Here is a 22,096-nt window from a genome sequence, read left to right as displayed (position 1 = left end):
GAAGTGATTGACAGGTCACATAAGAGCATCCTAAACATACTGGTACACTTGAAAGTTAATATTCAGTAGCGTTAAAGCACGTAACAACCCTATATTATAGTACAGTTCATTAAAAGTTGGAAAATATTATGCTATGATTGTTTTATGTAGGATGCAAGGACATAATCTGGTCAAAGTGGTTTCAGCACCTTAGCATGCATCTTTGACTGCAGTGATGGAGTGAGGCTATTATGTCTTCCTGCTGTTACTGAAATGTTACATTCAGAGACCACGGTGTTCACTGTCATTGGCATGATCGAAAACCTTTGTACTGCATTGCCACTGTCTCCGCAGATAAGAGACTTGGTAACACAATGGCGTCCGACTCTCCCCGACGTCCCAGCCGCTGCGCCGGGGGGGTGGTGGTGCGAGCGCAAGCCGCGACGTAAGAACACCCTCGGTTCTTTTCCCAGACTGCGCAACGGGGGCCCGGGTTCCAAAACCATTATTTCCACTAATGAGTGAACGCACAGTGACCTTGTTAAAGCGACATAATCCCACCTTATTGCACATTTTAATTAAGTTTAGGCTAACACGCATTCATTTGTAGAATACAAAAAGTTTTTATAAATAGGTGCATGTGTGCTAGGTAATTCATTGTTTTGTAGAATGGGTAGGCCTATGTGTTTTTCCCTCATTCAGCTTATGACCCACCATAGGTCTGAACTTTTTTGGGAGCCACTGCCATCCACATTATTTATGACCGTTCACATTTTCGGACACAGTGTTAGTGTATGAATAAGAGTTTTAAACGAATGCCCTGGCAGAATTCTGATCCTATGTTCTTTACTTGATTGGAGATGCGAAAGTCGATTAGGACGAATATACTTATGTTCTTGTGATTGATTGGTATTTCCCAGGTAATGGAAGCAATGTTGTACCAATATGAGAGTTTAGATGCAAATCTAAAGCTATTACCTGTCTGTGGTGTATTTATATGGCCTTGTGAGCTACTAATTATCTGTGAGGAAATACATTTGTGTAATTTTAAGTAGTAAAATGTATGCAAACACCACGGCACAGGACACACAATTGGGGTGGAGTATTATTGAATGTACAGCAGGGAAATTAGTCCCTACATTTAGCTGCAGGTTTGCTTTAAAAGGATATCATTTTGCAGTAGCTAGCATCTTTGTGTTGGAGGGAGATGGTCGTTAGCACAAATGTTTTCTCATGAATATTTAATAAGGGAAGCGCCAAGTAAAGCCCATATCTTTACGACTTCATATGATGAAGGGTTCAAAAAGGAAGGGCTGATTTGTGGATAAGAAGAAACGCTTTACACAGCTTTCTAACACTTCAGCTACAAAAAGTACGCTACAACAAGTAACAAGTAAATATAATTGATTTATTTATTGAGTGAAAACTATCATCAAAAAAATCATTTTTGTCAAAACACTTCACCACCCCCCCCCCCCCCCCCCCCACCCAAAGTTGAATTCATTATAAATTCCTTTTTTTTTTTGAATAATAAATGAAAGGGGTGCTGACTGTTATTTTGCCTCCTCTCTGCTGTTTTCCAGAGAGCAGACGTACATGGAAAGTGTGGTGACATTTCTGCAGGATGTGGTCCCGCAGGTAAGAGTGCTGTCATCCCTTCTCTGTGTAACTCAGCCTGTCTTTATTTTACTACTGAAATTTCATGACACTTCCTCTCTTCCTCTTTTAATGCCAGGCGTATACAGGCGCACCACAGACGGATGAAAAGGAGAAAATTGTTTGGGTCAGATTTGAAAAGACAGACATCAATGGTAAGGACTGTGTTTATAGTGTCCTCCAAAATTATTCAAATTCTTGATAAATATGCAGAAAAAAAAAAAAAAAAAAAAAAAAATGATACGAGTACCCAGTTATATTTTAATTAAGAACACATAGAAAACATTTCACCATAATAAGGATTCAATGGAATCAACAAAAATAACATTTTTATCAAATTATACACATTTTTCCCAAAACATGTGCCACAAATATCCAAAACCCTGTTTCCAGTTCATTTGTGCATCTTCCCTTTGCAAGGTTGGGATGTCTCCTGTGGTCTTTTGGGAGATTGGTGAGCATAGAGGTGGTATCTGAGGGCAGATGCGGAGACTTTGGGTCCCTATGATACAATTGGGTTTTGTCAATCCGACAAATGTTAAGTTAAGTTCCAACCTTAGCCTCTTTTTGCCTCCCAACCCTTTGACTGTGCGTGGGGGCAGGATTCACTTGCATTCTCTGCCATAACACTATGTTATGTTATGTTATTATCCTACTGAGGCCTTCTCTTTTTGCAGACAATTTGAACTGCTGAAAGGTTTTCAAAGAAGCTGATACACTAAAGAACACATTCTACAAATGTAGAAAATGCACCTTTGGGTGACCGTTCAAACATAATTTTGTACTCCATTTTAATCACTGCTGTAGTTTTTCAGAAATATTTAGGTCTGGAATTGAAACTTTGAGCATCCATATACTGAATATGTGGCCCAAAAAAATCAATCGGTCACATATCTGAGAATAAAAATACAAATAAATAATGCCTACAGTAGTGATACTACACATTTTGAAAACAGCACTGTAGTGTACAGTAAATTCAACTGAAAGAGGTGAATATGGACATTAGCATCAAATTGATTAAAGAAAGTTCACAGTTGAATGCTCCACATGAAAGATAGCTTTGGTCAGAGAAAAATCTAGACCTGTATGTCAAAAGATTCGCAAATACGTATTTGTGCTGTATAGAAATGAAAAGGGAAACGATTTATTGGATCATTGCTTTTGAACCTTCCGAGACCCCTGTTTCTCATGGGATCGTTCCCTCTGGACAGATGTCGCTCGCTCACCGGAATTCCTGGAGATGCACGGAAATGTCAGCGTCCCGCCTCTCTGCCTGCTGATTGGCTACACCGACGGGATGCAGATCTGGAGCATATCTGTGAGTCACTGCGCGTTGTCGGGACTTCACATGCGGAGTGATTGAGTCAGCCATTAGACCGCGGTTTACAAAACTTTAAGTGCCCACGAGCCACCCGGTGAGCGGATTCATCTTCTGTGACGCATCTGATGTTAAAATGTCGCCTATCACATTTTAGATGTTGAAATTTCTGCAGTGGCCCCTTAGGATAATTGGTGTGAATGTTTGTTGAAGACATATAGCATCGGTTCAGACATTTATCTCCCGGTCTCCTCAAACCCCTGTCCTGACTCACCAGTTGGTCTTGGTCCAATGTTTTGGTCCCAAGCCTTTGAGTAGGAGTCCCAAAATTTACCCAACATATATTAATATCTTTACATTTTGTTGCATACACTACAGTATTTTTGTTGTACTGAATATGCGTGTAATATAGGACCATCGAATGCTAAATGTGTGTAATGTAGGATCATCGTATGTCAAATCAGATATTGGACACATTTTCATCTACTGGTGTGTTAAAAGACTGCTTCATTGCAACATGTAATGGGTGTTGGATAAAACTGCCAAACATGGACCAGTTTCTTTTTTTTTGAGGTGATGGTCCTCAGGTTGTGTTTTAAAAGACCTTGTTATGATGAAGTTATAGAGAGTAAAGTTCTTAGCGCTGTGATGCTGGAGCAGTTTCTCTGTGGCTTGGTTTGGGCTTCATTAGTCTCCATTTTGTGTCTGGATGGTCAGATACGTTGTGCTTCTTCACCGGGGTTGCCCACCTCACCACACCATTATGACTACGCACTATTGAAGCTTAAATGCCATAAATGAATTTTTCCATTCACCTTATTGGCTGGATTTGTTGTACATCAGTCAATCAGTCATTTGTAGCGTCTTCGATCCGAAGGTTGGCTTTCATGGTCCTCCAACTGTTTCTCTCCTCAGCCTTTCTCTTGAGTTGTTCGTACCTTCTTTCTCCGCTCCGTCTCTTTATGTCGTCCAGCCACATTGTGCGTTGTCTTCCAACTCCTCGTTTCCCTTCAGTCATCCCTTCCAAAACCCTCGTCATCAGCCTTCCACCGGACCCTCTCAGAATGTGCCCCGTTGTACAGCATAGAAAAGAATTGTGACCCAAAGTAGCCTACACCGTTGTATTTCCCCCTCAAATTGAAATGATAGCCTGACACTGATAGTATTACTTGCAGTTCTGTGCGACTTTGAGGGAACACTGCCCGACTACTTCATATCTCTCATAACTGTGAAGCCTACCAGAGAGAAAGTGCATATTTAGTAATTAGTTTTGCCTTTAGATTTTTTTAGTTTTTTTCCCCCATACGTTTTAACACACACAGTGGGAAAATATGGACACCTCATTTGTTTAATAATGGTCAGGCTTTTATAAAAGCTATCCACATCCCATTCATTTAGATTCTGCAGTTAATTCCCAGTGATAGCATAAGACAATCAGAGGAGAGACCCGGTAACTTGTAGTGATGCCCTGCATATGCAGTACTGGCACACATTATGGAAACATTGTGCTTGAAGAAGACGTTTATTACTCTTAAAACTTTTATCTGTGCCATTTCTTCTGTTGTTGTTTCTTAGAGCCATTTTCATCTGTAAAAATGTATTTGAAACCGTTATCTTCTTGACTCAGTAACTTGAAATGTATGAGTAAAAAAAAAAAAAAATTCCTTTGCATGAATATGCATCATTGCATGCATCGTTTTATGTAGAAAAATACTGGACAAAGAAATACATGTTCAAGCTGATTATAAAATTTACAACAGTAAGATGCATTTAGCTGCTCAATTATGTAGGTATGAATTAATACATCTAGGAAGGTGTAATGATTATTACTTGTTTAACTCACAAATGCTGATTATTTCTTCATTTTTATTTTATGTTGATATTGCATTTATTGCATTACATTTATTTTGTCAAAAAGAGACACAGTTGCAAACAATTGCCTTAGTCCTTAAACTCTGTTTATAAATGCAGTGTTTTCATAATTTGTGGCAGTACTGCATGTACAGTAGGACATGCGTGTGCAAGCAGTGAGTACTGAACAGAAAGAGGAATGACCTGATTTCTGCAAAAGGTGTAATTTGCAAAGAGTCTACTAGCATGGCTTGTATATCCTCTGATGTGCCAATTGCCAGAAGAGGTAAATATATTGTAGACGTGATAAACATTCAGTTTTTTGGGCGATTTTGTGAACTTCCAAATTAGTGTATATTTGTGGTGTCACACCTCATGTCCTTTTCGGTGCTTTGCTAAATTACGATAAGCTGGTTGGGAACAAGAATGAACTGAATGAATGCTCATTAAATATTTAGTTTCTTATAGTACTCCTACATGAAATTTCATATTTTATTAGCTAATTAATAATTAATACTATTACTGTATCACAGTTATTGTTTAAAGTGGTCAGTGGCCAGCATTACTGCATTACAAACAAGTGGTCACCCTGTGAACTCAATAACCTGTGATTATAGCGTGAGCTGCAATTCTTGAATTTATCCTCTAGGTGTCACTCAAGGCAAAGGACTGAATGTAGAGTGTACAGGATGTTACTTACTGGCCGTGGAGCATCGCATGTGTTGGTGTTAGTTTTAAAGGTACACAGTTTTAAGCATGGTCATGAGAAATAAATCTGCAGTGATGCGTGAGATTAGTGAGGATGTGATGATGGACACGCATGAGGCAGAGGGTGCTGGAAGACCCACAGCTCCAGAGAGCTGATAGAAAATATGATATGACATAATAATGTATGGAGGTGACAGCCATGCTGCTATTTTAGTTTGCTGTATGTGTGCCCCCTCCCCATCAAACAATTACAAATGGAAAAATTTATGTAACGTAACTTACTGTATTTATGAGGGTTTTTGTAGTCAAATGGAACAGGGTTCTCAGATCAGTATAGATGAGTTATTATAAAAAAAAGGACGTGTCACCTTGTTTGAACAATGGAGTTTAGCTGTTCTCAGATCAACTCGGGCAACTAGAAAGTCCCTGGGCCTCCCAGCATGGGAGTTCTTTTCCTCGTTTTTGTTCCCATTTTTTTTTGGTGGGGGGCTGTTCTGTCAAAGAAATCGGGCTCTTTCTATTTTACGAGATCCAGGACAATCAGATGGATTGTTGTATCCAGTCCCATTTTTTTTTTAACGAATTGCATTTTTAAAAAGCGTCACTTTGGAGCCTCGTGTTTTAGTTTCATGTACAGTGTAAGCTATGAAAACAAGCCGACTTAGTATTCATCTTCTGAAATCTAAACAAGGTATGTACTTAATTAACCCCGTGTAAACACCCACAGTCTACAGTGCAGATGAAGGGGGGGGGCGGGGCGGGGCGTGTGTTTCATTTGCCGCCTCTGGAAAATAAGCTGGGGGCGTCGTCGCCGTGGATACGTGGCCCGTCAGGCAATCTTGCATTCGGAGACGCGCAAATTTCCGCCTCTTCCGTGTTATGTTTTTTTTTTTTCTAAACCTACGGTACAGTTGGAGTCCATCCCTTCACTCGTTTCTCACACGTGAGAGCTGAAAACAGCACGATGCCTCCCCATGAGTGACTGGAAAGTCTTCTTGACAGTTGTTAAGCTGACACCCTCCGTAATGGTGTCGAACCGACAAGAAAACGTCCCCTTCCCCCCCCCCCCACACCCACACCTCTCCCACCCCACAAGCCCGCTTGAGTGCGTGTCTGTATTTGCCCTGAGTGCCTGTGCATTAAACTCTCCTCAGTGGAGGATCTTTGACTGGGGAGGTGTTGCTCTTGGACGGGGGGGGGGGGGGGAGATAGCGGGTGGATTAGCCGGGGGCTAATTGAGGCGGCGTTCGAAGGAAGAGGTGTCGGTGGGAATGACATGCTTTGAACTGATGTGTCTGCGCCGGTCCTGCTTTTAAAGGCTGACTGGAGCCGGACGATGCCAGAGCAGCGGCAAACCCCCCCCCCCCCCCCCCCCCCCCCCCCCCCCAGCCCTAGCGTGCAGCAAGCCTGACTATGAAACTGTGAAGGACAAACAGTTACGTTTGACTACGTAGGTTAATGGGTAAATAAGTGTGTTTGTGCATCTGACGTTACAGGACTGTGGCTGTTCCTTCCAGAGTAGAATCAGAATAATTTTACGGTGCTGTGGGGTTAGAATTTCTACCGGACTCAAATCCTGAGATACAGACGGCTGAATCGAGATAGAGGGATGAAGAGCCTGAAAGAAATGTGTGCTAGGTTTTTTTCCCCTCTCCGTTATGTTTGAGATGAAGTCAATTTTGCCGTACAGGAACGTTAGCCTTGCGGAGCTGTGGACGGTGCGGTCTCTCTGTCGTCTGGCTCCTCGGAGTCCAGAGTCCACGTGATGGGGCTCGTTCTCTCAGCCCTGGCCAAACCCGCCTCATCCCGCCGCCCGTCCGCGCGCCGTCCGTTTCGGCTGCGCGGCGCCGGCTGCGGGAGACGTGGGGGGATTATGCCGCGCCTCCAGCCCCGTTCGCCTGAAGCCCGTCGTTACGATGCGAGGGTCCGATCGGAACGCGTCGCTCCCGCGCTGCGAGAGGACGCGGCGGCGGCGTCGTCGAGCGTCTGGCACTCCGTGTACCCGCCGCCTCGTCCTCATTACCACGCAGAGGTCTGCGAGGTCAGAGCAGGAACCCCGCCATTTTAAGAATGAGAGAAGACCGTGTTCCCTAATGCTGTCTGATTCTGCCGTTAGGGACTACCGTAAGGGGGGGGGGGCAAACCTCGAATGCGCCGCCCGGAGCGGGGGCGATATTTAGATCGGGAGATCTGGCGTATCAAAGGGATAAATGCGACCGCGTACTACTTTTAATTGCTTGGAGTTGGCTGTGACTGACAACTGGCGCTGTAAAGTGAGAATGCTGATGTTCATCGATTATTTACTTCAGCCAACATGGTGGCCAGCCAACAGCAGCCAATAGTGTCATTGTGTGATGCACGCTCACCTACACGCTATTTAGGTTTAATGCTATTTAGTTTGCTTATGCCTATGTGAAGGTTTTGGCCCATTCCCTCTTGTATCCTTGCTACCATTATTTTTGTGTCCGCACCTTCTATGTTTTCATGCAGCAACTTCATCTGAGGCTTATGTTCCATGTACTGTTGCTTATTTGCACCAGTTTCCCCTCAAAATGGAAAGAATTAGTAAAAAAACGATGAGCTTAGCAAGTTAGATACCAACCCAAAAATGTGATGAAAAGTCTTATTGTTTTTCTCCCGGACGTCTTGGGCCTGACACAAGGGCGTTCCACACTGCTGTCCCTTTCAGTTTGGGAGCAGTTTGTTATTTAAACTGCGCTTTTTGTCCACAACATCTTTATATTTGGGCCAGATGTACATGATATGATGTGGAGACCTCACACCAGCCTGCCGTCCAAGTCTTAGCCAATAGTTTGCGACATCATTACAGACGACTTCAGTGCATCGTAAATGAGAAAAGACAGAAATAAAACAATGCATCATTTCCATTTAGATTTGGCATCAGATCTGGTGTTTGAGGATTTTTTTTTTGTCTTGATAATAATTAATTTTAAGAATCTTGCATAGAAATTCAGGGATCGGTTTTGTAGGGTGATGAGGCCTACAGGCTTTTAGAAGGTATAATTTCACACCTCTCAACTATCCTGAAAGTGAAAATTAAAAACCTTTGCAGATGGAACAATTCTCAGTGTTAAACTCGCAATAGTTATGAGTACGATGAAGAAAAAATAAAAAAAGATTCAAGTTGATTTACACTAAACATCTTCTTACATAGACAAAACGTCTAGACACAGTATTAAGAGTATTAAAAGTAGTACAAATTGTGTCCAGCAATCTGGATTTGTTTTTCAGTTTGGCTGCGATAAGCCTTGATTATTCCAAAGCTAAGAAGTACAATATGAATTTAACAAAAAAAAAAAAATATATATATAAAATGTATATTCTGTTTTAAGTGTGAATGTAATATGAACTCTTGACAGTTACTGCAGAATTCATTTAAAAAGCCTGCACTCTAATGGCCCGTTCAAAAAGGAGTTAAAAGCAAAAACCAAAGTGTGTGGCTAACACTTAGCGCTGTGGCGAGAAGTCTTCATCAACACATTTCCTGTATTGCTCTGAGTGTTACCGGGCGGAGGAAATGCGGTGCATTCTTTACGGTCGTCACTCTGACGGATGCGCAGGAATAAATTTCCGCAATACGTAATAAGGGACGCATTAACATAAATCTCACAACAAATGCAAATTATCCATTACTCCCTCTCTCCATTATGCTGTCTGTGTTTCTTCTGAGAGCGTTGGGGCTTGTCCGTATCAGGGCACATTTGATATATTGTTAATCTCCCCTGCCGTGGCCGTAAAGTCTGTGCCGACCACTTTTAATAAAAACATTAGTATAACCCGCCACTTTGAAAAGGGTCACTAATTGTATAAAAGAGCGATCATCCTCGGATGTGCTTATCTACTTAAAACACGTGGATTAGATATAGTAATGTGATAATGCACATTCGCTGTAATTTAACAGAAAAACTGAGCTCTTAAAACAAAAGCTGATTTAATAAAGGACCATTAAAACAGAGCCATCAATCATAACTCTGGCTCTGAGGAGCACTGCAGGACACCTTCAAACTCCAGGCTGAGCGGACTTAACTCCTTCTGTCTGCGGGGTATTTTTTTATTTTTTTTTAATTCCTGGAGGTGGTGGTAAAATCATTTCCAAGTAAGGAATCGTTTCGGGTGAGCAATGTCACTACCAAATGCATCACTGTAAAAAATGACCTGCAAGCATCAAAGGCTACACCCTGACATGAAGCCTGGAGCCGGTTTGGGCCCTACATCTGTAAGCGGAATGAATGGTAACGCTCTGGATTTGTTTACGTCCTACTTGGTAGCTTTTATATTGTGGTTTGGTCTGAATTCTTTTTTTTTTCCCCCTTCCTTCTCATGTGAAGCCCATTCCCCACAGTTGGAATAAATTATTTTTTCTTACAGTGTGAACAAATCCCTCTTTGTTCCTTACCGTATTGTCTTCTGACTTCTCAGGCCTATTTCTTTTTTTTTTTTAGCCTCGAACGGCACAAAGTGTATCGCCAAAAATTTGTAATTGTATCATTGCATTACGGGGTCCTGTACTTATTAGGATTGGGGGTAATTGGAAGTATGTTTGTATTGATTATAGCAGTAGCTTATTAAGGTTCTTCCAAACTGCTTGTAACCCGTGGAGCATGAAACTTATTATCAGGAACGGACAACTGCTGCGGGAAGTTTTTAACCATTTCAGACTGTTCGCCCTTTGGCTGGTTTGCACGATTTTCACGTTTTATGTTGGAAACATTTGCCTGATGAAGACCCTGTTGGGTTGAAACGTTGCTTTTAGTAAGTTAAGTATTGGGAGCTGTAATCCAGTGTGTGGATATCCATTTTCCTTCAAAAAATTTGGGAAACATGAAATTGGAAAATTAATGGGAAGGTATTCTTGCTCTGTCATCTGATAGTATTGGTACGCGGTAGCCAGGAATAATATAGAAATACTAAGCAGGGTTGCTCTGCCTGAGCTGTTCATATATTATCACAGTCCTCGCTACGGGCAGCAGAGGCGAACAGCAGTAGGTCAGGGAGTTAGGGAGCCTTTACAAAACTGGCCTGCTATGACTGTTGACATTGGTATGTCTAATTAAGAGGCTTGTCTTGGTCTCGCTTTCAAATGCTCGTGGACGTTTTTTACCCCAGGAGATGAAAACAGTTCCCAGTTCCAAGTGCATGGCCTCCACGTTAAGTGGTTAAATGAATGTGAAGCTCTGATAATTGTTTGCTGAGGAGATTTAGGTTTCCCTGAGCGTCTCCGTGCTAACATCCATTATCTGGCAATGAGTGAAAGTGACATGCTATTCTACACCTGTGTTTTTATGTTTAGACTTTCATACAGGGTTCATTATTTTTGAATCTGTCGTCGTCTTAGTGTGTGTGTAAAGTTTAAAAAAAAAAAAAATCCTCTGTGGCAATTGATTTAGGAACAATTAGGAGAGCAAATGATGGGATCTGTTAGATTTGGGGAAGGAGGCTTTTCCTGCTGGAGATCAGCAGTGCTATAGCAGGCCAGGATGTGAAAAGTCCATGGAAGGGAAACGTCTTCGGAAGGCTCTGGATTTATCTTTGCACGTGGTTAATTTTGACTGGGAAAGCGGCCTGTCCTATTGGCCGGTCCCCGAATGTCTTGGTATTTGGAGGGTCATCTTCTCTGGACGATGTCTCCAGAGGCCTTGGCGTTCGCCCCGGCGGTATCAGCCCCCCCCCCGTGCGCGTTCCCAGGCCTGGTGCTTCGTGGGGTAGTACCGAGCGCTTAGTGGTGTTCGCGCTGTAATTCACGGCGGATATGAGAGATTTTGCAACTGCTGTTTTTAAAGCATGCAATTGCCGCATAAACACATGTAATGAACTAAAACCTGATCCCACCTCGTGCACTTGTGATTCATGCCTGTATTTACTGGTTTCTGTTTGTATGTGTGTGCATACACGCGTGCCCGTATGTGCATGTATGTGGGTGTGTGGAGGAATGGGTGTGCGTGTGTCAGTGTCTGTGTGCACGTTTGACGCTGTCTGTTCACTTGCAGCCGAGTGGGGAGGCCCAGGAACTATTTTCTGTGCGTAATGGTCCAGTGAGAACTGCCCGGATCCTGCCTGCACCGCATATCAGTGAGTATCCATCCACTGCAACTTTACAAATCACTGTTGAGCTCTCCTGTCTGTGAGTGTCCATCCACTGCAGTCTTACAGCGCTCTGTAGAGCCATCCCATCTGTGAGTCTCCACTGCAGCCTTACAGATCACTGTAGAGCCCTCTTATCTAGACAGGAACTTAGCCATGTACGCAGGAAGACTTTGTTCATCTTCACCATCTTTCTGAAACTGGCACCTGATGCCAAACTAGATCCTGCCCAAGAATTTGATGAAGACTAAAAGCTAATGATGCTGGAGCTATTTTGCATTTGAAAGCTACTAGTGTCACAGATACATCGCATCAGTAAATGTACAGAGATGGTGAAGTAGTCTTTGAAAGCATTGGACTTGCTTGGGTCTCCAGAGGCAATATGTGACACCCCATTATCTACTGTCCTAACTCTCCCTCACCTAAGCTGGAGACAGCCATTTCAGGGAGACATACAGGTGTGTGTCAATCACCCCTCCCTAAATTAAGATTGGATTAGATTTCAGTAAAATTTGGGGTGAAGGTCCCATCATCCACCGACACCTTGCCCTGAAGAGATGTCCGAATCTTAGTTCTCTGCGGCGCTCGGCTAGTCATGCCTGCTGCTGGATGCTAGTTACTCCTCCCCTTTTCTGCGAGGGCTTTTCTTTCCTTAAAATATTTATTAGGGAAACATAGTCTGTTCACTAAATTAAATACATGTTTAATGAGTTCGGCAACATCGAGTGAATGCGTATTGAAACACAGCCAGCTCGAATAATTTATTTATTTGTTTATTTTTTGCCGAAAATCACAATGGCCCTCTCAACCCCGCGAAGAGAAAATCACTTCATGACAATCTGTTTTTTGCGTTCAAGATCAGCTTTCATGTTAAACGCTGCGCAATTTATTTGTTTAGCGTTGTTTTTTTCTCTCTTCCTCCTCAGTATATCATGTTGAAATGTTGTTGCCCCGTGTTTCTTAATGGAACAGAGGCCCTGCCAGATTCCTGCTGTTTTCCCGTTCTGATATTAAAGTCAGTCCTTTAAGATTAGGGTTGGCTTTGTTTCAACTGGCTGATTCTGAAGTGAAGAACTGTTGCGTGCCAGAGTTGTGGTAAATACAGACATTTTCCTCACTCATTCATCAGAGCCTTTTCATTGGCCGAACAGCAGTGTATGGTAATTGTATTCATAAAGTAAATATAGGAAATATATAAGACTACTCTTTTTGGAAACAGATACTAAATCTGAGTTGGAATTCAAACAGAATTTTTTACGTTTTAAAATATTTCGTATTTTCTGAACACACGACATTGTTTAATTTTCACACATGGATAGAATTGTTACAGAGAAACTGCACTTCAAAAAATACATTTTTATTCTGCAGTGTCATGAAATAAAATGTAACTGGCCATACAGTAGAGCTTTCTCTATACAATTCCTGTCATTAAATTATTGATATTTGATATATTTTAAGGTAGAGTGGTGTGGAGAACATGTATGTATTTCAACACAGACAAGAATGAATGGGAGTTCAGGTTTGCATTTGGATTTGTCTGCTTTATTCAACCGAGTTGCTTTAGGTCTGTTCCATATTATTCTGGGGACATTTTCAGGACTATCAATCTATTTACCTAACACAGAAAGTTTAGATTGTTGCTGCAGTGTCTTTTTTTTTTTTGTTGCACACCTTGTATAATAATTTTACGAAGCATGTACATAGTTAGAAACCGAGGTGGCTGAATGGGAGTTGCATTGTGCGCAGCGTCAGTAAGCAAATCCAGTTTTTTTTCGCTTTATTTTTTTGTTCTCTGCATATATTGTGGATTCTCACAGCGTACAATGACAGCATTGAAATATCTCTGGAATCGGATAAAAGAGCGAAGCTGTAATAAGAAGCAGCAGATATCGTGCACATGAGGAAACCCATTCTCTGGAAAATAAAAAGAATCGCACTAGCGGGGAACGGGATTGCGATCTGCGTGGCACAAACAGTGTCGCACTGTAGTGCGCCGTAAAAGGGGGATTGTTTCATGTTGGGAGTCCGGGTGGGCAGGCTCGGAAAGTCCTGAAAATAGGTGAGGATTTTTAATAAGGCAGCGTCTTCCCTCGAGCGAAGGACGGAATTCGCAGCTTTTTTTTTGTGTGTCGGTTTTCCGCACGGAGGAAGCCGTCTCTGTGTCTCTTCCTGGCGCTCCTTGGCCGCGTGTGCCCCCGCACGCCGGCTTCGGAGGCCAAGACTCGGCCTCTTTGTCGCAGGCTTTGCGTCCATTTACACGGAACATCAAACGGTGACAGTCCACGTGACCTCAATGTGTGGCGCAGTGTTCTGATTTATTAGCGCTAAATCAAATCCGTGTTTTTTCCTCTAGCGCGTCTGGCTTGCTTGTGCTTTCTGTCCCCGGGCCCGTCAGTGGAGCCCTTGTATGTAACCCAACACTTGTGAAATGGTGGTAGGACTGAACCCACAAACACTTGGTTATTAATGACACATTTGTTATGAAATGTTGTGTAGCTAAAGAGAAGGCGTAATGAACATCTAGATTGCAGCATTAACAGTTGAATTCTCCTGCAATAAATAATATTCACACTGACTTGGAAACACACACACTCACGCATGCACTCACACTCACACACACACACACACACACACACACACGCACAGCCTGCATCACAAGCGAGTCATAATCAAAGCTAATGTATTTTCAAGAAATAGCCAGAGCTAGTTTATCATTTTCATTGTGAAACTGAAGTGAAATCCTCTCTTTTTCCCTTCTTAATACAGTTTACTGTCATGATTAGCTGTAATGTAGAATGACAGCATTCTGAAGGCGGAGGAAAAACTCTTTTAAAGTGTTACGGGTTTGAAATTGACACAAGCATGCCCCACCACAGGAACCATTCAGTCCTGAAGCCTAAATTACTGCTTTGCATAGGTTAATATGGCCAACATTATTACAGATGGGGTCAATCTGGATGAGATTTTTACTTGTTTCTTTTTTCTTATTCACAATTTTAGAAGTATGGGGTCTGTAAACTTAATGCAACTTGTTTCCTCTTTCCAAATGCCTACTGGCCTTTTACCGTGCAGTGATTTCCAGAAAACCCAAAAAATTAAACACAGAGTCGTACAAAAGACTGGTCTGAGCTTTGAAGGGGTTTTCCCCCCCTTCCATCTTCAAAAAAAATGGTTTCAGTTCAACACATTACACAGAGTGGCGTTTCTGTTCTCTGTCTCCCCTCAATGGCTTGCATGCTGGTATTTTAATTCCATTTGATCCTTATGAGTCTCCTTCGAACCCGGCATTAGTTTGTGGTCAGAGAAGATGAGCTTATAAGTTGACAGGAAAGAAGGCCCTGTTTTATTTTTAATGTACTTTTCTTGGAAATTTTTAGACCATAATTTGATTACAGGGCAACTGTTGTAATGCAATCAACACACTTCCTGCCACGGGTGCAGCTCTGCTGAGAGTGGGTGGGTGGCTCTGGCGGACGGACAAGAGACATGCTGTTAATGAATGTCCTTCTTTGTTTTCTGATAGTTTTTTTGTTTTTTGACTTCCCTGTGTGTGTGTGTGTGTGTCCATCCTCTGCCCCCCCCCCCCCTCCTATCTACCACCACTACAACCACCCCTACAGGCCCCATGAAGAACGACAGCTTTGCTGTGAAGAGGCCTCTCCTTGGTGTCTGCAAGAGCGCCGGGTCTTCAGGGTGAGTGAGCAGGAAGGGCGATGACATCACTTCCTCTGCTGAAACCGAACACACAGCGCCCGTGTACTGTAGTCCTGTTTCCCTCCTTTTCCACAGGTATCACCTGTCCCACCTTTTAGCGATATTTTCCACATGTCCCAGGCTCTAACATATAGCAGTCATGCTAGTTATGCCTTTAATATCTGTAATAAACAAGTGCTACGTTTTCCGCCATTTCTGCCCAGCTGTATCTTTAAATGCTTCAAACTTGGAGGTGCAGCCAGGGCAGGAAATCACATTCAAGCATTTATGTGTTTAATGATCTTAGATTATAAAAGCATGGAGATGTATGGCATTAAATATTTATGGTTGTAATTAGTGGCCTAATGGTAATAGTATGGATTTGCAGAAGTGCAAGGTGAGGTCCTGCCTCTCGTTATATCTGCAGTTAACACATTAAGGATCAGCGATCTGTAGTCTAGGGCTTTGGGCGCAAGAATGTACCATCAGTGGTGAAAATGAAGAATAACGGTATAGAAGTCATTTCTAATTGTGTGTACATTCTCTCAGATGTGTTATGAGATGCTTACTTAAAAAAAAAATGTATATTTTATCCAAATCCGTACTCACCTGAACTACTCCCATTGCAACCCCTCCTGCTGACGTCAGGAGGAGATGGAAGACATGTGACTCCGACGAGTCACATGATGCCTGTTCTCGGTCCTGTTCACTCGCGCCACCAATTACGCACTGCCGTCGGAGGATAACGAGGTCAGCATATTCTCGGTTCCTGCGTCCGCAGGCGCCTGGCCTGACCAGGAGTGGCCGCTAGAGAGCAATGGGTCCAACGGAGCTAGCTGGCTTACCCCCCCCCCCCCCATCTAGCATACCCCGGCGATGCTGGGTCAATTGCCGCATCGCCGATGCAGACCTCTGGCCACAGCCAGCGATTTCGAGACTGAGACTCGAACACCCCGTCACAGGGTTCACGTTCTGCTTTTGGGACGAGCGTGACTGCCTGCGTGAGCCACTTGGAGGCCCCGTGAGATGCCGACTTGCATGAAAGCTGAGAGAAGTCGACTCCCCTCTTGGATACTGCCTTCATTTGATCTCTGGAAGTAAAATAAATGGGATTCTAAGGCAGGAATTATTCTGTGATTTTTTTTTTTGAGAAATCAGTGTAATTGCACATCCTTTACGTTGCAGGCCGGTGCTGTACTGGTGAAAGAGGAGGAGGCATGCAGTTCGTGAAATGTTTGAATTTGTTTACCAACACTGCCTTGGGGCATGTCCCTTTGTAGTTGCCCGTTTCTGTTTTTTTTTTTTTTTTTCTTCCTCTCTTCTCTCCCCCCTCTTTTTAAAGTCTTAAGGAGAGGCCTCAATCCGGTCTTCATTTTATGTGACATGCAGACATCGCTAGGTACAAATCTTGAACGCGTTTGAAAAAACCCCCTAATTTGCCGCCGCGCGGTGAATAGCATCAAAGAGCCGGCGCGTGCGGCGCGCGGTCTGCGGGGGCGAGGCGAGGCCGGGGGGGGGGCGCGATTACAGGCCGGACGCGCCGCGAGGGGCGTGGCCTAGGCTCGCCCAGAGAGGCAGAGGCGAGGCCCCCCCCCCCCCCCCCCAGAGCCGCCCGGGGGCCCCCCGAGACGCGAGTGGCGGCGGCGGCGGCGGGACCTCCTTGGGAGAGACGCGAACCGTCTGACCCACGCTCCTCTCTCAGCTCCGTGCTGCGGGCCGTCGCCCGGTCCTCCTGAGGGCCGTCCAGAGCACCGGCGGCTCGCCTGCTGCCCGCCCTCAGAGATCGTAAATAAGGAGTCGCCCCCCCCCCCCCCCCCTGATGGAGAGCTGCAGACGGTTCTGGGACCGACGCTGCTGCGTCCCCGTGCGCAGACGGGGGGGGGGGCTGGATCGTTCGGCGGCGTCCCGGCTCCATGCACTAACGCCGAAAGCACGCCGGTCGGGCCTCTCCGCGTTCGCGGCCTCGTTGTCCCCGGCAGAAGTGTTTTGTAAGTGACTCAGTTTTTTTTGGAAGAGGAAAGAAAAGAAAAGGGGAAAAAACCTCAGGCCACACCGCTCCTTTCCATTAAACAGGTTCGTAAGATCACTGAGGTCCTCACACGATGTAGCGCATAATCACTGCGAAGGGAACAGAGAAAAAAAAAAAAACTGCTTTTGACAAAACCACTGAAAAAGGACGCTGCCTTGACACATTAATGGAAAACAGATTTCGGTTTTGGCTGGTTTGGTTTCGCTGGTTTAGAACTCGGGTTTGGTCGGCTTTAGGCTTAGATTAAAAGATCTGCAAATTAAAAGGAAAAACCAGGCAGTGGGGGGAAAAACATGTGCGCCAGGGCTGTGTTTGTGGAAGTTCAGCCAGACGCACTCAACATCATTTTTATGAATGCGAAGGATTATGGGTTAAGTCCAAACAATGTATGGATCTAGTGATTTCCTTGACAGAAAAGCACATGTGCGTCTTTTCATGCATCGCACCAATGGCAGTAGGGTTTACAAATTAGCGAAGAATGTTTGGGATATACGAGCCTTGGTATATCCACTCTGCTTTTTATGGAGTACGGTTCACTTTTCCCTCTACTGTTTTATTATCATTTCCCTGAATTTTTAATTGGGTCTGCAGGTATTGAAATATGTTAAAAAGGTTGAATTCTGTGGGCACAATAACACCATGAAATTTAACCGCCCCGTAGGTAGAGCTGAGCCTGTGTTCATAAGGTGGCCAGAATGAAGGAAATCTCTTTTGGCAAGAGGTGGAGGCTTTTTCCAACGCTATCCCCGATGCTGCTGTTCCACTGGTGAAAGGACACAGGCATGAAATGTCTTCTGTCAGCATGAAGATCGCTGTCAGATTTGCCGTCCTCCTGGACCAATGAGCGTGCGGTCAGTGGTGTTACAGAGCTGCTCAGCTGCTTTCTGTCCTCCAGCCTAATCTGTGTCCAAACTATTGGCATGGCTGTGTAACCGGTTGCCTTATTATTGGATTCTCATGGATACGTTCCATAAAGTCACACTTCACAAAAAAAAAAAAACAGGCTGAGTAGTTGTTTGTGCCTCTCATTTAAAGAACGTCAGTAAATACCTCCTCAGAACTGCAACCATGTAATTAATATTGACAGAGATTGAGGAATAATTCTAAAAATATGAATGAACATGAGTAATCCAAGTGATGCGAATCTGCAAGAATGGTTCTGTAATATCCATAAAGGTCCTTCGCTAGTATCGAGTGTAAAATGAGTCATAGAGGAAAGAATGTCAATTTAGACTTGAATTCGTTCTCATTGTTGAATTTCAAGGCATTGCAGTGCTCATAGAGTGAAGTTGTTTTCAGTTTTTTTCCAATTTTTTTCTTTTGACTGAGAAACGCCTACGTTCATTTACTGAGGTAAACTTTTTTTCTTTTTAGAAATGTTAATTTAGAATGAAATAAAGTCCTGACGTTCTTGCCGTCCATCAGTGGAAATGAATGAGGCTGCGGTCTGTAATTTGTCTTGCTGTATTTTGCCCACACACGCTGCTCGTGGAAGGAAGTTTTGTTCCTCATCACTCTCTGCGCTTTTATTTTGACAGAAGTATCTGCTTTTTGTCCACAGAGGATCTTTTTGTGGCACATTTTTGGCAGACCCTTTGAAAAGTTTCAGTGCTTCCTCCTCTGAGAGGTGAGAGCAGACCAAAGAGTTATGGCTGCCTTTCGGTCGTAAACTCATGTGATAATATTGAAGACAAAAAATAGCAAACAGACATTAAGAGAAAAGGCCGTTGTCTGTTTTGGTGGTTTCATTGTTGGAAGAATGGTGTTTTAAAAATTAGCTGCAGTTCAGAATTACTTAACAAAATGGCTGAGGCTATTAACCGTTCTGTGGCTTCACCGTTTTTGCATGCACTTTGAATATGAGCAAGCAAAGGAAGAAAATCAGTTATAGAGCTGTCGCCAAGGTGACGAGCAGTCAAAAATAAACTGATCCAGCTTTGAGAGAGTCGTTCTTGGTTCTGTGTCTGCCCTCCCTGTTAAGGTTTAACCTTCTGCGCAAGAAAAATAATTTAATGCTATAAACACCTTAAAGGTAATTGTAAAAAAAGTTAAAACTCCACTGTGCTGTGTAAATGCGTTTCAGACTTGTTGCCAGTTGCAGTGGAAACGCCCCTGGCTATGCTGACCGTGAACTTTTTACCCTCATTACTTTTCTCAGTAATGGCTACACTGTGCTGAAGTCAAAGGGCCCCCCTGGGCCCCTGGGAGACTCTGATGTGGCCGGCATTTGTTGTGGGCTGACGGTTGGGTTCAAAGACGCAGAGACGGAGATATCGAGAAAGACGCAAGAATTCTGTGATCGACGTTTTAAATGGCTCTTATTCTGCCTCGTGTGTTGCCTACGAAAGCAGAGTCGCTGTTTTCGTCTGGATGTGAACGAGCTGCTGTAGATCAGTCTGGCTTTAGTTCAAGGGCATGTAATGTAATGTCAAGCGAAGAGGTGGTCAGAGATATTGAAAATTGCATTTCTAGCAACATGAATGATTCCATATAGACGGTGTAAGAAGTCTGTCTCTGATGCCAATATGTCTGCTGGCCACACATTCCCTTGATCTTATCATTATCACAATACAGTTGGTACAATGGTAGAATAGCGACCAGGAGTGAGAGATTGGGAACCATTCAAGTCAACAGACGTGCTAATTCAATCACAACAGGACGGCCAATACACTATGGCCTAATTGATAGGTGTTACAAGGACCGACTACATCCGTCTTGGTATGTGTATTCAACACTACTGATCAAAGCTTCGAAAACAAATAAGAAGCAGCCTCTGGAAAGGTTCGTGGTTCAGTCTGACTCTGCTGAATCCAAGGTGTCATTCGTGCGCTTTGTCACTGCCGGTATTGGAAATAAACTTTGTACTTTTTCATCACGTTCGAGAGACGTCCTTTTTTCCTTACAACGGTAACAGTAATTAGTGTCATAACGATCTTTTACATTGAGTGCACCCCTTGAAGTGTGAGAACACTGTATGGTACTCTCTAGTGCCGCTATTTTGTGTGTTTTCTTGTTTGGTATTTAGCTATTCTGGACATTTAGTTGGAAGTAGGACGTAAACATGGAATTGTGTGTGGAATAAGTAAAATTAGCAGGCCAAATGTACGTTGTTGCTAGCAAATACACTTGTAAAGTGAATTACTTTTTCAGAATGTTATTCGTATCCTATTCAAATATTAGCCTCTTTATTTTCTCAATTACAACATAGTATGTGTATGTTCACAGCTATGGATAACTGGTAATGCGAACTATAGCTACCTTATCTGACCTGTGTTGGATAAAGCTGCTACCAAATAAAATGTAATGTAATGTCACGTTGTTATATTCCTGAAATATACAGTCAGAAATGCATCATTGAAATATTTCAAGTTATGCAGTGTTTCATAATCCGTGAACCCTGATGAGGACTAGAGTCTTTGTTTGAAACTTTGTTGGCTTTGTTAGTGAAGTTGGCTACATGTAGCTAGATAGCACGCAATTCAGTTCCAGATTGAAATAAATGCGGGTGAATTACCAAGCTAGCTAAGTTGCAACTATAAACAGTAACAGCAGTTCCCATAGGGAGGAGGACACCTTGATGGGAGAACAGAATTCAACACAAAAGCTCCCCAACCTCAAGCATCTAGCTGCCTATCATAACTAGCTAGCCAAAAGTAACGTTACTTCCAGGTCCAAAAAACAGGCCAAGTTCTGTGTTGCTTTTCTTTCCCTTGGCGAACTTCAGAACTGTATTTACAGAGTATGTGACTGTTTGGGCATGGTCAGGCAGACCTCATGAGATATTACCTGCTTTTCTAAGTGTGATGGCAGCTTCTTAGAATATTTGTGCATTTCCTCGAGCTTTGATTTGTCGTGCAATGCGTGCAACGTGTCTATTGCACCACACAAAACTTTTTACATCCCCTCGTTAAAAACCAGTTAAAAACGACATGCGGATTAAAGCCTCGGCCCGAAAAGAGATACCTCCTGAGTTATGCGCACGCGAGCCGTCCGGAGAGCTAAAATAACTCGTAAAAACGCGGAAGTGATGAAACGGCAAACGCGGAACACACAACGCGCCCTAAGAACCAGCGTATAACCCGAGTGCTGCTAAAATTACGTGTAAACCCCAGCAGTTAGAAGCCGTAAATGTTCTAAGCGGTATCTGGAAGCGACATCGGGCGGTAACGGGGGACGGCGTGCCTGTTTTACGGCCTTGCCGCGCCGCGGGGAGACGGACGTAGCCGGGTTTCGCTCTGCCCGGTTCCCGACGCCCTGCCCGCTAATTGAAGCGTAGTCGTCGGTGCGGTGGAGAATCCCTGCCGTGGAGAGGGGGGGGAACGAGCCGAGGAGAGCGCACGGCCGCTCACGTCCGGGACAGGCCCGAAAAATATTGACCTTGCGGCACCGTTTCGAAAGTTGTCGCAAAGCGTTTTGTTTTCTGCCGGCACAGCGGGCGCTCTACCGTCGTAATCGAATGAGGCGCCTCTCGAAAACGGCGCCCCAGCCAAAGGCCAATCGGATTAATTGAAAGCGATACGCTCGGTCAATGCCACGGTTGCCGACGGCGCACCGGATCCGGTGAGGTCGCTCGGCCGCGCGCCGCCCCCCCCCCCCCCGAGCCGCGAGTCCCCCCGACCGATTCGGACGCGATTCGTAATAATAAACGTTATCCGCGCAAGCTTTTAACTCGTTCGTCCGTTTTTCAGCTCGGGGAAAATCGCATTACCACCGACCCTGGCACTGCAGCCATTACGACCAGGCCATCTATTAAAATCTGA

General features: G+C 43.9%; 1 protein-coding gene across 1 annotated transcript in view; it reads left to right on the top strand.

Annotated features, from left to right (window-relative positions):
- Positions 1-22,096, top strand: part of LOC118235834 (breast carcinoma-amplified sequence 3-like) — a 173,661-nt gene that overhangs the window by 653 nt on the left and 150,912 nt on the right. Inside the window, exons 2-7 of the mRNA XM_035433682.1 lie at positions 334-424; positions 1,563-1,617; positions 1,715-1,790; positions 2,847-2,953; positions 11,521-11,602; positions 15,235-15,307. Coding sequence (XP_035289573.1) covers positions 334-424; positions 1,563-1,617; positions 1,715-1,790; positions 2,847-2,953; positions 11,521-11,602; positions 15,235-15,307 — 484 coding nt within the window. The remainder of the gene's footprint in view (positions 1-333; positions 425-1,562; positions 1,618-1,714; positions 1,791-2,846; positions 2,954-11,520; positions 11,603-15,234; positions 15,308-22,096) is intronic.

The sequence above is a fragment of the Anguilla anguilla genome, chromosome 9 (assembly GCF_013347855.1).
Source record: "Anguilla anguilla isolate fAngAng1 chromosome 9, fAngAng1.pri, whole genome shotgun sequence".
NCBI lineage: Eukaryota > Metazoa > Chordata > Actinopteri > Anguilliformes > Anguillidae > Anguilla > Anguilla anguilla.
This window is presented reverse-complemented; position numbering and strand designations above follow the sequence as displayed.